General features: G+C 43.4%; 1 protein-coding gene across 30 annotated transcripts in view; it reads left to right on the top strand.

The window, feature by feature from the left end:
• Positions 1-13,157, top strand: part of lrrfip1 (leucine rich repeat (in FLII) interacting protein 1) — an 85,730-nt gene that overhangs the window by 17,473 nt on the left and 55,100 nt on the right. For 26 of the 30 annotated variants that reach the window (XM_012970975.3, XM_012970985.3, XM_012970980.3 and 23 more), the window contains exon 2: positions 13,050-13,136. In XM_012970975.3, the coding sequence (XP_012826429.2) occupies positions 13,050-13,136 (87 nt within the window). Of the gene's footprint in view, positions 1-6,802; positions 7,253-13,049; positions 13,137-13,157 lie in introns of those variants that run through there. The other 4 variants (XM_012970976.3, XM_012970987.3, XM_031893288.1 and 1 more) reach the window with 4 other exon arrangements.

Below are 13,157 nucleotides of genomic sequence, written 5' to 3' on the forward strand. Positions count from 1 at the left end.
AGAGCAGGGATCCCCAACCTATATTACCTGTGAGCCACAATCAAATGTAAAAAGAGTTGGGGAGCAACATAAGCATGAAAAATGTTCATGGATGGGGGGGGGGGGCAAATAAGGGCTGTGATTGGCTATTTAGTAACCCCTATGTGTACTGGCAGCGTACAGGAGCCTCTGTTTGGCAGTACATCTGGTTTTTGTGCAACCAAAACTTGCCTTCAAGTCAGGAATACATAAATAAGCACCTGCGCTGAGGCCACTAGGAGCAACATCCAAGGGGTTAGGGAGCAACATGTTGCTCATGAACCACTGGTTGGGGATCACTGGACTAGAGGGTGGGGCGATTTATCTGTTACCAATCTCCTTTTCCTCCTTCAGTTACCTTGCTATTGTTCCTTGGACATTTTACTGAAGTGTAATTTCTGTTTACAGTGTGACATTTCCCTAAACACTGCTCTTTTCTATATGTTGTCCCATCTACGCTCTGCTGCTCCCATAGTTGTGTGTTGGTTGTGTGCGGTTCCGTGTGGTGTGTGCTATTCAATATCTCTCATAAGCTTCTTTTTTTCTCCTCCTCTCTTGTTTCCCAGGCAGCTTAAAAGAAACAGCACATACAAAAATAGCTGGCGGGTGTGTCAGTGGGCGTCATCATGCTCCCTATGCCAGCCTTTAAAGTATTTATAAATAGACAACTCTAGAGGTTGCCAGCATTCCATACACTGTGTATACTGTATGGCACATAATTACTTGCCTACTACCTCAACAGGGGTTAGTAACTAAGTATACAAGTCTGCCCACATAATGTAATAGCATTAATGTTTATACACCTGTGAAATAATATTGCTTATTTTCTGCCTTTTGTTTTGGGACCATTGCAAATGTGCCAAAAATAAGCAATATACATACCTTCTGTGTGTCTGCTTGTTTATTTTAAATGTTTATGATACGAGATAAAGTACAAAGCAATGATATAAAACATAATTCTCTTTTTTTAAATAAACAGCACTTGGGTTCCTGCTTGACTCAGTTTGTATATATATGTATCAAACCAAGTCTGGCTGTCAAACATTGTAATACTGTAAAAAGAAAGTTGCGATTAAGCCTCAATTGAAGAGCTCCTCAGAAATGGAGTGGGGTCTGGGTGCCTATGCCTAACAGGTGATCAATAATAATAAAATAATACATGGGACACTCACAGATTATGCAGTCAGGCATTGTTAAGCAAAAGTAAACTGTATTTTAAATAGATATAAGGCACACTGTAGCCTAGGCTATGGTGTGCACTGCTTTAAAAGTTTGTTGGTCTGGATGTTTCTGGGTAGTGCAGAATAGCTCATAGGGTTTATGGCATATGTGGTGGTTTGTGTGATACTGCCATTTTGTCACTGTATACAATGGAAAGCACCCTGGTTGATGCAGGAATGTTGACAGACATATCTTTATGATAAAATACTTGCTCTGTGTATGTCAGTCACAATTGGTGATTGGTGGAGAGCAGTGTTTTGCTCTGCTATTTGTCAATGGACAGCAGTGGAAAAACTTCCCCTGCTCCAATTTGCCTCAGAGGGGGTGAAATTCCTACCTGACTTCAAGTTGGTAACTGGACTAGTCCTCTAGATCAACTTGTACTAAGAATTATTTTTAATAACCCTATATTTCCTCACTTGCTATATAAAGCCATCCAACCCCTGATTCAAGCTATTTACATACCTCCCAACATTTGAAAAATGAAAAGAGGGACAAAAAGATTTGGTGCGCGCAGCACAGCAATATTTTTTGACCACGTCCACTTTTGTAGCCACGCCCCAATTACCACACCCCCATCAAATGTTTTTTTTTTTAAATACTCCTTTTATATAGTTGAAATGGTGGGATCAGACGCAAATGTGCTATACCCTCATACTGTACTACCTAAGGAAAACAATATAGCAACTCCTACATATAAAATACAAATATAGAGAGAAGGCAGTCAGTTATAAGTGAGTTATAACTATGTACCAGTTTTGCCCCCCCCCCCCCCCCCCATACACACAACTGATTCATTGAGGGAATTCCACAATTTCACAGCTCTCACTGTAAGAAAAACCCTTGCAAATTTTAAGATACAACCTTCTTTCTTCTAATTTGAATGGATGCCCTTTTGTCAGTTGGAAGAAAATATTGGTAATTAAAGCACCAGAGAGTTAATTGTATTTTCCCCTTATATATTAATACATAGATATCATATTCCCTCTTAAAGGAGAAGGAAAGGCTAAATCACTGAGAGGGGGGGGCAAATGTTAGGCACCCCCCACCCCCAATGATTGTAATCGCTTACCTGATCCTCTTCTTTCTTCCGTCTTCATGGAGTGAAAAGCCAAACTAACAAAAAAGCCAGATTTTCATTCAACTGCACATGCGCAGGTCCCATGATCTCATCAAAAGGGAGAAGGAAGAGGAGCATCAGCCCAAGGTAAATGCAGGTGAACCATCCTCTTCCTAAGCATCCTCTTTGTTGAGCGAAAAGCTGGTTTTTTTGTTAGTTTGGCTTTTCACTCCACTACGCATGCACAAAGACGGAAGAAAGAAGAGGATCCCTTTGTTGCATACACCCAGGCAGGTGTAGTTTTCTCCTAACAGGAGCACTGCCCAAGGGTTTTAGGTAAGCAATTACAATCACTGGAGGTGCCTAACATTTTGGCCCCAGTTGCCCTTCTTTGGACTCTCTCTAATTTGAGCACTGGAGACCAAAGCTATACTGTATATTCTAGATCTAGACAGAGCCTTATTAGTGCTTTTTAAAGGGGAAGAATGACCCTCTCCTCCCTCCACTGATTCCACAGAGTGAAAGAAAACCACGTAAATCTATCTATCTCTGCTCCCTAGGACCAATTCCCCACCCCACCACTTAGGTTCCCAAAGCAATGCAACTCTTCACTTACCTTGTTCCATTGTTAAGTGATGGGTTGTGGACTAGACGCCACTCTGCTTTCCAGAAAATCTATGTCCTAATTACATACAAGTCAACAAAAATCAACCACCATGAACATGTTATAAAGTGGTCTGGCATTTGATTCAGGGAGGCCTGGTATACATCCAAGTGCCAATTGCGTGTTACTTGTTGTTGTGCCTCATGTGAGCCAGGCCTGGACTGGCAATGTATGTGTTGTAGCAAACGCCAGAGGGTCTGCTATAGAATGCCGCAGAGAGTCAGGGTCGGACTGAGCCACCGGGGCACAGGGAAAAAACCCTGGGACCCTGCGGTACCAGACCAGATCCCCGCATGGAGCTCCACCATGCCTCTGGTCTCCCTCCCCCAACACAACGCAGGTAAGTTTTATTTACGGTGCTTGTGGAAGGGGTCGGGCGGGCCTGCGGGGAGGTGTTTAAAGGCCACGGTGGGGGCCATTGGGGGGGGTGCAAGGGTCCTCCACCCCCCAGTCCGACCCTGCAGACAGTCGCTATTTAGTGGGGGGCTGTTTGTTCCACTGTGTACTTGAAATACCAGGGCTCTATTTTAAATCCCAGTCCAGGCCTGCTGTGAGCACTAAGGGACAGAAACTCTTTGTACCTGGAAATAAAAATAAATATTATATATTGAACTGGGTATTTATTAGTTTAGTTTTTAAAGGTGCCAGTAATTCAGAATTTACTGGAATGCTTGAAGCATTCAATTCGGTTCTTTCTAACAATTTGTTAGAGTTCCACAGCAGCTAATCATTATGAACCGTTACATAATATGATTTCTAAATCTTAAATACTTGGTATATGTCCCAAGTTCTGCCATTGCCCAGTAGTCTGTATTGGACCATGCTGAAGTGGCATTACACCGCTTTTACTGGTAGTTTGGCCATAGGGCAATTTTTATTAGTGTTACTTTGTAAGCAAAGTTGATGGCGACAGATATAAATAAGTACCTATGTAGATAAAGAAGGCCTCCTGAACAGAAATGGAATAACTGATAACTTTCGGGTGGATATTGGTGGCTACAGTTGGCACAACTGATGGGGCCAAGTCATTGTTAGGATTTTGTCATTTGTTCAGTATGGCGACCCCAAATTGTAGTCTTATGCGTACGTTAAGGCATAACTATAAACAAATTGATCTTGTGGGAGCAGGGATGCCCTAATAAATTAGCTCTTGCAATATATTTTTCTAAAAATTTACAATTCTGGTAGGCCATAAAATTGCTGTGTGTTCAAGAAATACAGTGGCTTGCAAAAGTATTCGGCACCCTTGAACTTTGCCACATTTTGTCACATTACAGCCACAAACATGAATCCATTTTATTGGAATTCCACGTGAAAGACCAATACAAAGTGGTGTACACGTGAGAAGTGGAACGAAAATCATACATGATTCCAAACATTTTTTACAAATAAATAACTGCAAAGTGGGGTGTGCGTAATTATTCAGCCCCCTTTGGTCTGAGTGCAGTCAGTGGCCCATAGACATTGCCTGATGAGTGCTAATGACTAAATAGAGTGCACCTGTGTGTAATCTAATGTCAGTACAAATACAGCTGCTCTGTGACGGCCTCAGAGGTTGTCTAAGAGAATATTGGGAGCAACAACACCATGAAGTCCAAAGAACACACCAGACAGGTCAGGGATAAAGTTACTGAGAAATTTAAAGCAGGCTTAGGCTACAAAAAGATTTCCAAAGCCTTGAACATCCCACGGAGCACTGTTCAAGCGATCATTCAGAAATGGAAGGAGTATGGCACAACTGTAAACCTACCAAGACAAGGCTGTCCAGCTAAACTCACAGGCCGAACAAGGAGAGCGCTGATCAGAAATGCAGCCAAGTGGCCCATGGTGACTCTGGACGAGCTGCAGAGATCTACAGCTCAGGTGGGAGAATCTGTCCATAGGACAACTATTAGTCTGCACTGCACAAAGTTGGCCTTTATGGAAGAGTGGCAAGAAGAAAGTCATTGTTAACAGAAAACCATAGGAAGTCCCGTTTGCAGTTTGCCACAAGCCATGTGGGGGAAACAGCAAATATGTGGAAGAAGGTGCTCTGGTCAGATGAGACCAAAATGGAACTTTTTGGCCAAAATGCAAAACGCTATGTGTGGCAGAAAACTAACACTGCACATCATACTCAACACACCATCCCCACTGTCAAATATGGTGGTGGCAGCATCATGCTCTGGGGGGGCTTCTCTTCAGCAGGGACAGGGAAGCTGGTCAGAGTTGATGGGAAGATGGATGGAGCCAAATACAGGGCAATCGTAGAAGAAAACCTCTTGGAGTCTGCAAAAGACTTGAGACTGGGGCGGAGGTTCACCTTCCAGCAGAACAACAACCCTAAACATAAAGCCAGGGCAACAATGGAATGGTTTAAAACAAAACATATCCATGTGTTAGAATGGCCCAGTCAAAGCCCAGATCTAAATCCAATCGAGAATCTGTGGCAAGATCTGAAAACTGCTGTTCCCAAACGCTGTCCATCTAATCTGACTGAGCTGGAGCTGTTTTGCAAAGAAAAATGGGCAAGGATTTCAGTCTGTAGATGTGCAAAGCTGGTAGAGACATACCCTAAAAGCCTGGCAGCTGTAATTGCAGCAAAAGGTGGTTCTACAAAGTATTGACTCAGGGGGCTGAATAATTACGCACACCCCACTTTGCAGTTATTTATTTGTAAAAAATGTTTGGAATCATGTATGATTTTCCTTCCACTTCTCACAAGTACACCACTTTGTATTGGTCTTTCACGTGGAATTCCAATAAAATTGATTCATGTTTGTGGCTGTAATGTGACAAAATGTGGAAAAGTTCAAGGGGGCCGAATACTTTTGCAAGCCACTGTATGTAGTCATACCCACCTCAGTGCAAAAAAAGGGGAGGGGGAGGGGATAAGAAGGTGGCCCTGTATACCCATGGGTTTTACTGATTATTTATAGGAAAACAAAGTAACTGCATGGAACCCAGGCTCAGACTAGCAGTCTGTGAATTCTAGAAAACGCCAGAAGGGCTGCTGTAAGAACTGTTACTATTTAGGGGGCTGGTTGGGGCTCTTGGGCCTCTGTGTACTTTTCTGAAACCCAGTCAAGACCTGTTGCAACCCATGGGCTTGATGCTCAACAGACTGTGACTGTTAGTGGCACAAAATACGGGTATGCTTATTTTATTATTTAAAAGGGACTTTTTTGCAGCAGCAAGGGAAAGGTTAATGTGCAGCTACAGGTTGTTGTGCAGCGGCAGGGGAAAGGTTAATGTGCAGCTACAGGTTGTTGTGCAGCGGCAGGGGAAAGGTTAAAGGAACAGTAACACCAAAAAATGAAAGTGTATAAAAGTAACTAAAATATAATGTGCTGCTGCCCTGCACTGGTAAAAGTTGTGTGTTTACTTCAGAAAGTCTACTATAATTTATATAAATAAGCTGCTATGTAGCCATGGAGGCAGCCATTCAAAGGAGAAAAGGCACAGGCACATAGCAGATAACAGATAAAACACTATTATATTCTACAGAGCTTATCTGTCATCTGCTATGTAACCTGTGCCTTTTCTCCTTTTTTCCAGCTTGAATGGCTGCCCCCATGGCTACACAGCAGCTTATTATATAAATTATAGTAGTGTTACTGTAGCAAACACACCAGTTTTACCAGTGCAGGGCAACAGTGCATTATATTTTTATTACTTTAAAGCTCTTTCACTTTTTGGTTTTACTGTTCCTTTAATGTGCAGCTACCGGTTGTTGTGCAGCGGCAGGGGAAAGGTTAATGTGCAACTACAGGTTGTTGTGCAGCGGCAGGGGAAAGGTTAATGTGCAGCTACAGGTTGTTGTGCCGCGGCAGGGGAAAGGTTAATGTGCAGCTACAGGTTGTTGTGCAGCGGCTCCGGGAGGGGTGATGCAAACTCCCCAGTGCAGGGGGCGGGCGCTGAGTCAGAGGAAACTGCAGCCTGTGCGCCCAGTTCCTGCACCTCCCTGCACAGTGTGAGCACAGAGTGCCGGCACCCAGCCAGAGCCTTTACCTGTCCGGCCAGTGAGAAAATAGCTCGCCCTTTATCTTGTGGTTTCTGGGCAGGGGCCGCTCCTCCCAGGTGGGAAGAGGAGGCAGCAGAACAGGTCCTTCCCCTTGTTGCCACTGCCTCTGCACAGCTGCCTCCTGCTGCTAATGACAGGCTGGCCGGAGCCAGGGATTAAGCCCCTTATCCAAGCAGCTGACTGACCTCCAGGAAGTGTGTGAGAGACAAGGAACTGGCCCTGCTGTCCGGATCTGGGAGACATGCAGGATATCTCAGACTGCCTGAGCCCGGAGGCACAGCATGTGGTGAGCGACCCTACTTGTCCTTAGGGCTGTCAGGCCAAGTCCAGGGTGAAACTTAAGTTACTGGGAAATAACTAATATACTATCATTTGTTGCTGAGCTTTCCGTATTCGGTTTACAAGGGACTCTGGGAGATGTAGTTCAGCAGCAGTCAGAGCGTTACAGGTTGAAGATTCCTGCTTTTGGATTGCCAGGTCTAGATCAGTTATAGCAGGGCTTCCAGCCAATGTAAAATGATCTGGTGTCAGGGGATTAGAGGGGCTCAAGCAGGTGTGCATATCTGCAGAGTAGGAACCCACTTTCAGCAGGGGTTTGGGATGTGCTCACTGGGCACCCAATGCAGGGAGCAGGTTTGGGTACTTATCAGCTCAGCTTCAGGCTTCTGCCTAGTACAGAGCCAGCTAATTACCCGTAAACAGAACTATTTCTATTACTATTATTGGCACCCATCAGGTCACTGAGCCACTAAATAGTTGGGAAGGGATTCCTTTCGCTCTTTATCTAAACTACAACTCCCAGCAGCCACAGCATATTGGCAGTTAAGTAAAATTTGAAGCCCCACCTGTTCAGTGTTTCTTTTGTAGTATATTACACAAGTGGTGGTGTTTTACAGGTGATAGAAGTGATTGATTCCTCTCTTATCGATACTTTATACAGAGGGGTATCCCGTGCTAAATAATTATCTTAAATTACATTGTACAAGCAGAAGGGGGTTTAATAACTGCTTCATCGGTTGCTGGCCTCTAAGTGTATATGATTGGGGGAGGCTCAGGCTGTCCTGGGGCGTTACAGGCTGCTCCCTATGTGGCTCTCATTCTGTCTAATGATGAGTATACATTTCATAATTCCTTTACATGGTAACTATTACTGCATTTAATAAAGAAGTTGTAGTCTAACTGTTCTTGCTCCTTTATCTCTAGTTACAGTTTTCATCTGGCTTCCTCATTGCTGCCACATTATACCATGTCGTTAGTGTGCATTTAGTGTCACATCTCCAATGGCACAGAAGGTCATTACGTATAGCTGTATGTGTGGCACATGTTGCTGTCAGCGCCTGGCTGCATGGCATAGGTTTTAGGTTTCTGACCAGCATTGCCATGGGTGTATAGATCTATGCATGTGAGAAGGCCCAACCTCCTGCTGCTGTTTAACTACAGCTCCCAGAAGTCACTAGAGGGCCATTTACATACTTGCGTATGCAGTATGTAAAGTACAATGGATATTATTTGGATATTATTTTTCCCATAATTCCTGTAGCCTTGAGGGTGTGATTAACATTGGCACAGTTGCACCCGCACTTTGATGCAAAATGGATACAATTGTATAGAAAATTCCAGTTGGCATTACTTCTGGCTTTGGTGCTGAAGTCACGCCTGCACCCGATTTTCCAGTCTAGGGATAGCTCCAGGGTTCCCCTGTGTTAATAGGTGCACTTGTGCACAATTTATGGAATAATTGGACGCTTAGCAGGGCTATATTTAGGTCCAGTTCCACCTTAGGCACCAAACCTAAATGTGCCCCTCGATTTGTGGAAGTGACATCACTTCTCTGCCTGTGGACGTCCCTTTACCCTTTCACCCCCCAGCTTTGGCGCCGGATTTCAATAGGTTTGATCTAGGTATTATATAGGTACCCGAGGGCAATGACTGCAGCCATTTTGCCCCACCACTACTGCACTTGATGACCCCTTAGCAGTTGCAATTTGCACACCAGCTAGGGAGTCGCAGGTTGGAGGTCCTTGGTATACTTGGTTTTTCCTTTTAGTACGCACCCTTATTGCAGCCAGATGGCTGGAGTGAAATGAGGCATTGCCGCTGTAAGTGATGTTAGTGCAGTTGTTTGCTCAGGAACTTTACATTTACTGTACTTCCTCTTGCTGTGTGCTTTAGTGGGCTACAAATTCTTAGCACATGTTCTCACAGTTCCAGCTTTTCTCTGAATATATACATTTGCCCTGTTATTACAGAATTGCAGAGCAACATGTCATAGTGCTAGAACTAATAAAACACAAAGCAACTCACTGACTACTCATGAGAAAGTTGTCGGCTTATTAGCTGTGTATGGGGTCAGAGTGATACCCCTTCCCATCTAATATCTGGTCAGGCTCAGTCAGATATCTGGCTGGAAAACCCCATCTTGCAAAGACCGAGTTGGGCAAGGCATTCTGCTCTGACAGTTCTGCACAGGCCCCTAATGCGATCTGATTTTGGACCATTGTCCAAACAGTTGAATTAGCCACATTACACTAAAGTAGGCTTGCTAAAGTAGCAGATCGTAGCGTGTATGTCCAGCTCTAGATCAACAAGAGATGCTGGAAGTTGTACTTCAATGGCAGCTGAAGGCTACATGTTGGACAGTCCTAAAATAGAGTGTTACTGATACCTTCTTGACTTATATGTGCTGTTACCCATATACAGATCCTTCTTAGAAAATAGATAATTTCTACCTATAGCTAAGTATAATAATAGGCAGCATTGCATCAATGGCTGGCACATTAATTCACAGGCGGAGTGTATTTGGCAGTGCCTCATGTATCCTATTTAATACCTTTAACTGCCCCACACCTCTATCATAAAATAAACTGCTCATCTGCCTGGCACCAAAGGAATTTAGTTAAAAGATCATCCGGCTTATAGTTTCAGGGGTGGAAATCCATGTTGGTTTCCAAGTGTAACTACAACTGTAAAGTGTTTCACTCGGCCATACTTCATTATTTCAGATTCTATAATGTTATCTTAGGGCTCTGGCACACGAGGAGATTTGTCGCCTGCGTTTTTTCCCCCTGGCGCTTTGGCGACAAGTCGCCACGACAATACCCACGAAGAGATTTCATGCGAGTTGAGCTCCAGGCGATCTGCTACCCATGGTACACTCAACAGTTAACCCCCCCTCATGTTTACTCAAGTCGCTCAGAAAAGGGTCTGTGTGCGATTTGAAACAGCAGGCTACGAGAAGTAGCCTCGTATGTTTTGACGCTGGCGATTTCCATTGATTTAGCATTGGCGTCTTGTCGCTCGTCTTGTCGCCAAATCGCTCTTTTAAAAATCGCCGGCGACAAATCTCCTCGTGTGCCACAGCCCTTAGCAGAGGTTTGCAGGAATTTGTTTTAGAAACAAAAGCAGGCTACCATAAAGATTAATTAAGGGAACCACTGAAATTTGTTGCTAATTGGTGGAGTAGAAAAGCTTGTTAAACAACAGTGAAAATAGCTTTTCTGAAATTAGTTCTTCTATCTCGTTCACTTCCCCTAACGACGCTAGGAGCTTACCCCCTACCAAGGTGAAATTAATTCTTAGCAGAGGTTTCTGTCTTTCTGTGTAACCATTAGACCAAAGCAATATAAACATCCAAGTGTAACTACAACTGTAAAGTGTTTCACTCGGCCATACTTCATTATTTCAGATTCTATAATGTTATCTTAGGGCTCTGGCACACGAGGAGATTTGTCGCCTGCGTTTTTTCCCCCTGGCGCTTTGGCGACAAGTCGCCACGACAATACCCACGAAGAGATTTCATGCGAGTTGAGCTCCAGGCGATCTGCTACCCATGGTACACTCAACAGTTAACCCCCCCTCATGTTTACTCAAGTCGCTCAGAAAAGGGTCTGTGTGCGATTTGAAACAGCAGGCTACGAGAAGTAGCCTCGTATGTTTTGACGCTGGCGATTTCCATTGATTTAGCATTGGCGTCTTGTCGCTCGTCTTGTCGCCAAATCGCTCTTTTAAAAATCGCCGGCGACAAATCTCCTCGTGTGCCACAGCCCTTAGCAGAGGTTTGCAGGAATTTGTTTTAGAAACAAAAGCAGGCTACCATAAAGATTAATTAAGGGAACCACTGAAATTTGTTGCTAATTGGTGGAGTAGAAAAGCTTGTTAAACAACAGTGAAAATAGCTTTTCTGAAATTAGTTCTTCTATCTCGTTCACTTCCCCTAACGACGCTAGGAGCTTACCCCCTACCAAGGTGAAATTAATTCTTAGCAGAGGTTTCTGTCTTTCTGTGTAACCATTAGACCAAAGCAATATAAACATCACAGAAGCATTCATTATTTACCCCTTGACTGCCACTGGCAGGTTAGGTATTGTCTGCATTGACATGCATTGGGCTGTAACTGTTAAGAAGTCACAAAAATTGCAGCAAATGCTTGCCCTGTAGAGCTTGCAATACATTTTTGCCAGAGATATAGAGAGCTTGTGCTTTGCCAAGGATCACATTAAGATCTGAATCTGAGTTCACTGAGATGGGAAAAGTAAAACTGCAGTGTTGCAAAGTGTGTTCCAGATCGGGTAACCCATTGAAACCAATCATCAGGTAGCATTTACTGGTCTACTATTATAGCAGATATGTAATTGTTTAATAGACCTGGAGCAAACTTTATTACCTTCAGCTTCTTGGTGTTTTTCCAAAATGATGTTTTGTTGTGCAAACAGTAGTATTATCATAGTAATAATGTAAATCGAAAGCACATGAGAACTAGCAGGATTCCTTGTGTTTGCTCCACTGTGTGTAACTGTGCTTGTACGTGTCTGACATTTCTGTCGCATTGCTAGAGATTTCCGGTGTTGGTATGACTGCTCCGTTAGCGCTCTTCCTTCCTTTGGGTTGTCTAGAGCGGGGCTCCACCAAGCATACCTCTTGCCCAGTTTCGGTTCCTCCCCCTGGCCTTTGTATTCTTCCTCAGGGAGCCCCAGAGGACTTCCCCAGAAGTCCAATGGTTTATGAGGGTCAGAGACAATGGCCCCAGCCTTCTGTATAATGTAAACATTGCTATGGTTCCGGGAAAGCTGTCTGTTCTGGCCAAACGAATGAAGACTGGGATCTGTTCTTTGGCAAAGAGTCAACTGAGTAGCATTATATTGAAGGGATTTTGTTTGCCAGTTGTAACATGCCAGCCCCAGCTTTATGAGAGGAAGAGGAGGAGCAGCCTGTCTGTACCTGTCAATGGCATATTCCCTGTGACCACAGAAGCTCGCAGGTGGGATTCTTTGTGAGGGGTGAAATCTTTCTTTTTCAATGAAGGGTGTCACACTTTTGTAAACATCACACAGACATCAAAGGCAACAAAAATGCAGGCATTATTTAACATCAAGTATAAACGCATGATTTGTTTTTGAAGCAATATTTCTCCAAAATAGAGCCCTATTCTCTTTAATGATTTCCTTTTTTTTTGTAAGAATTAGACAGTAACTTGTGCTGGATGGTAAATAAAGCTATTCATATACAGCCAGATATGTTAGTTTGGTGAGGTCAGACGAATTCTAGTTATTGATTTTTATGATGATTCATTCTCATAGCATTTTATCTTTATAAAAAGTGCCAAAATATTCTGCAGCCCTGTACAGTAGAGTTATAATATCAGAGATATAGAATATATACATATATTGACCGAAACAGCAGGTATGGCAGTCCTACTCATTAGAGTTCACATACCTTTCTATTCAGGATCTCTCATACTCATCTTTCACTTTGACAGTTGCTCAGTTGCTAGCGTCACAATCCTAACTGTGAATTACAAACCAGGAAGCTACAGAAAAGTTAATTCAAAACCACTGAACTCTAAGTTCATTTTGCAAATTTACTTCAAATGTCACTGTCTACATTATACTAATTTAATTACTATAGTATTACTATTTAATTGTAAGTTGAACTTGCTTTGTAAAAACAAACATTTTTCTTGTTTGGCTTGATATGGCATCTTGGGCCAGTCTGTATGCTGTTACTGTGTTATGTATTTTAGCTCTACCAAGATCTCCATTGTGTCAGTGAGATTCAGAACTTTGGTGTTTTCTCTCTCTATGCAGGCAGAGGCACGACTGGCCGCCAAGAGAGCGGCGCGAGCTGAAGCCCGGGAGATCCGCATGAAAGAGCTGGAGAGGCAGCAAAAAGAGGTATGGATGTTGAACTAATCG

This window comes from Xenopus tropicalis, chromosome 9 (genome assembly GCF_000004195.4).
Source record: "Xenopus tropicalis strain Nigerian chromosome 9, UCB_Xtro_10.0, whole genome shotgun sequence".
Taxonomy (NCBI): Eukaryota; Metazoa; Chordata; class Amphibia; order Anura; family Pipidae; genus Xenopus; species Xenopus tropicalis.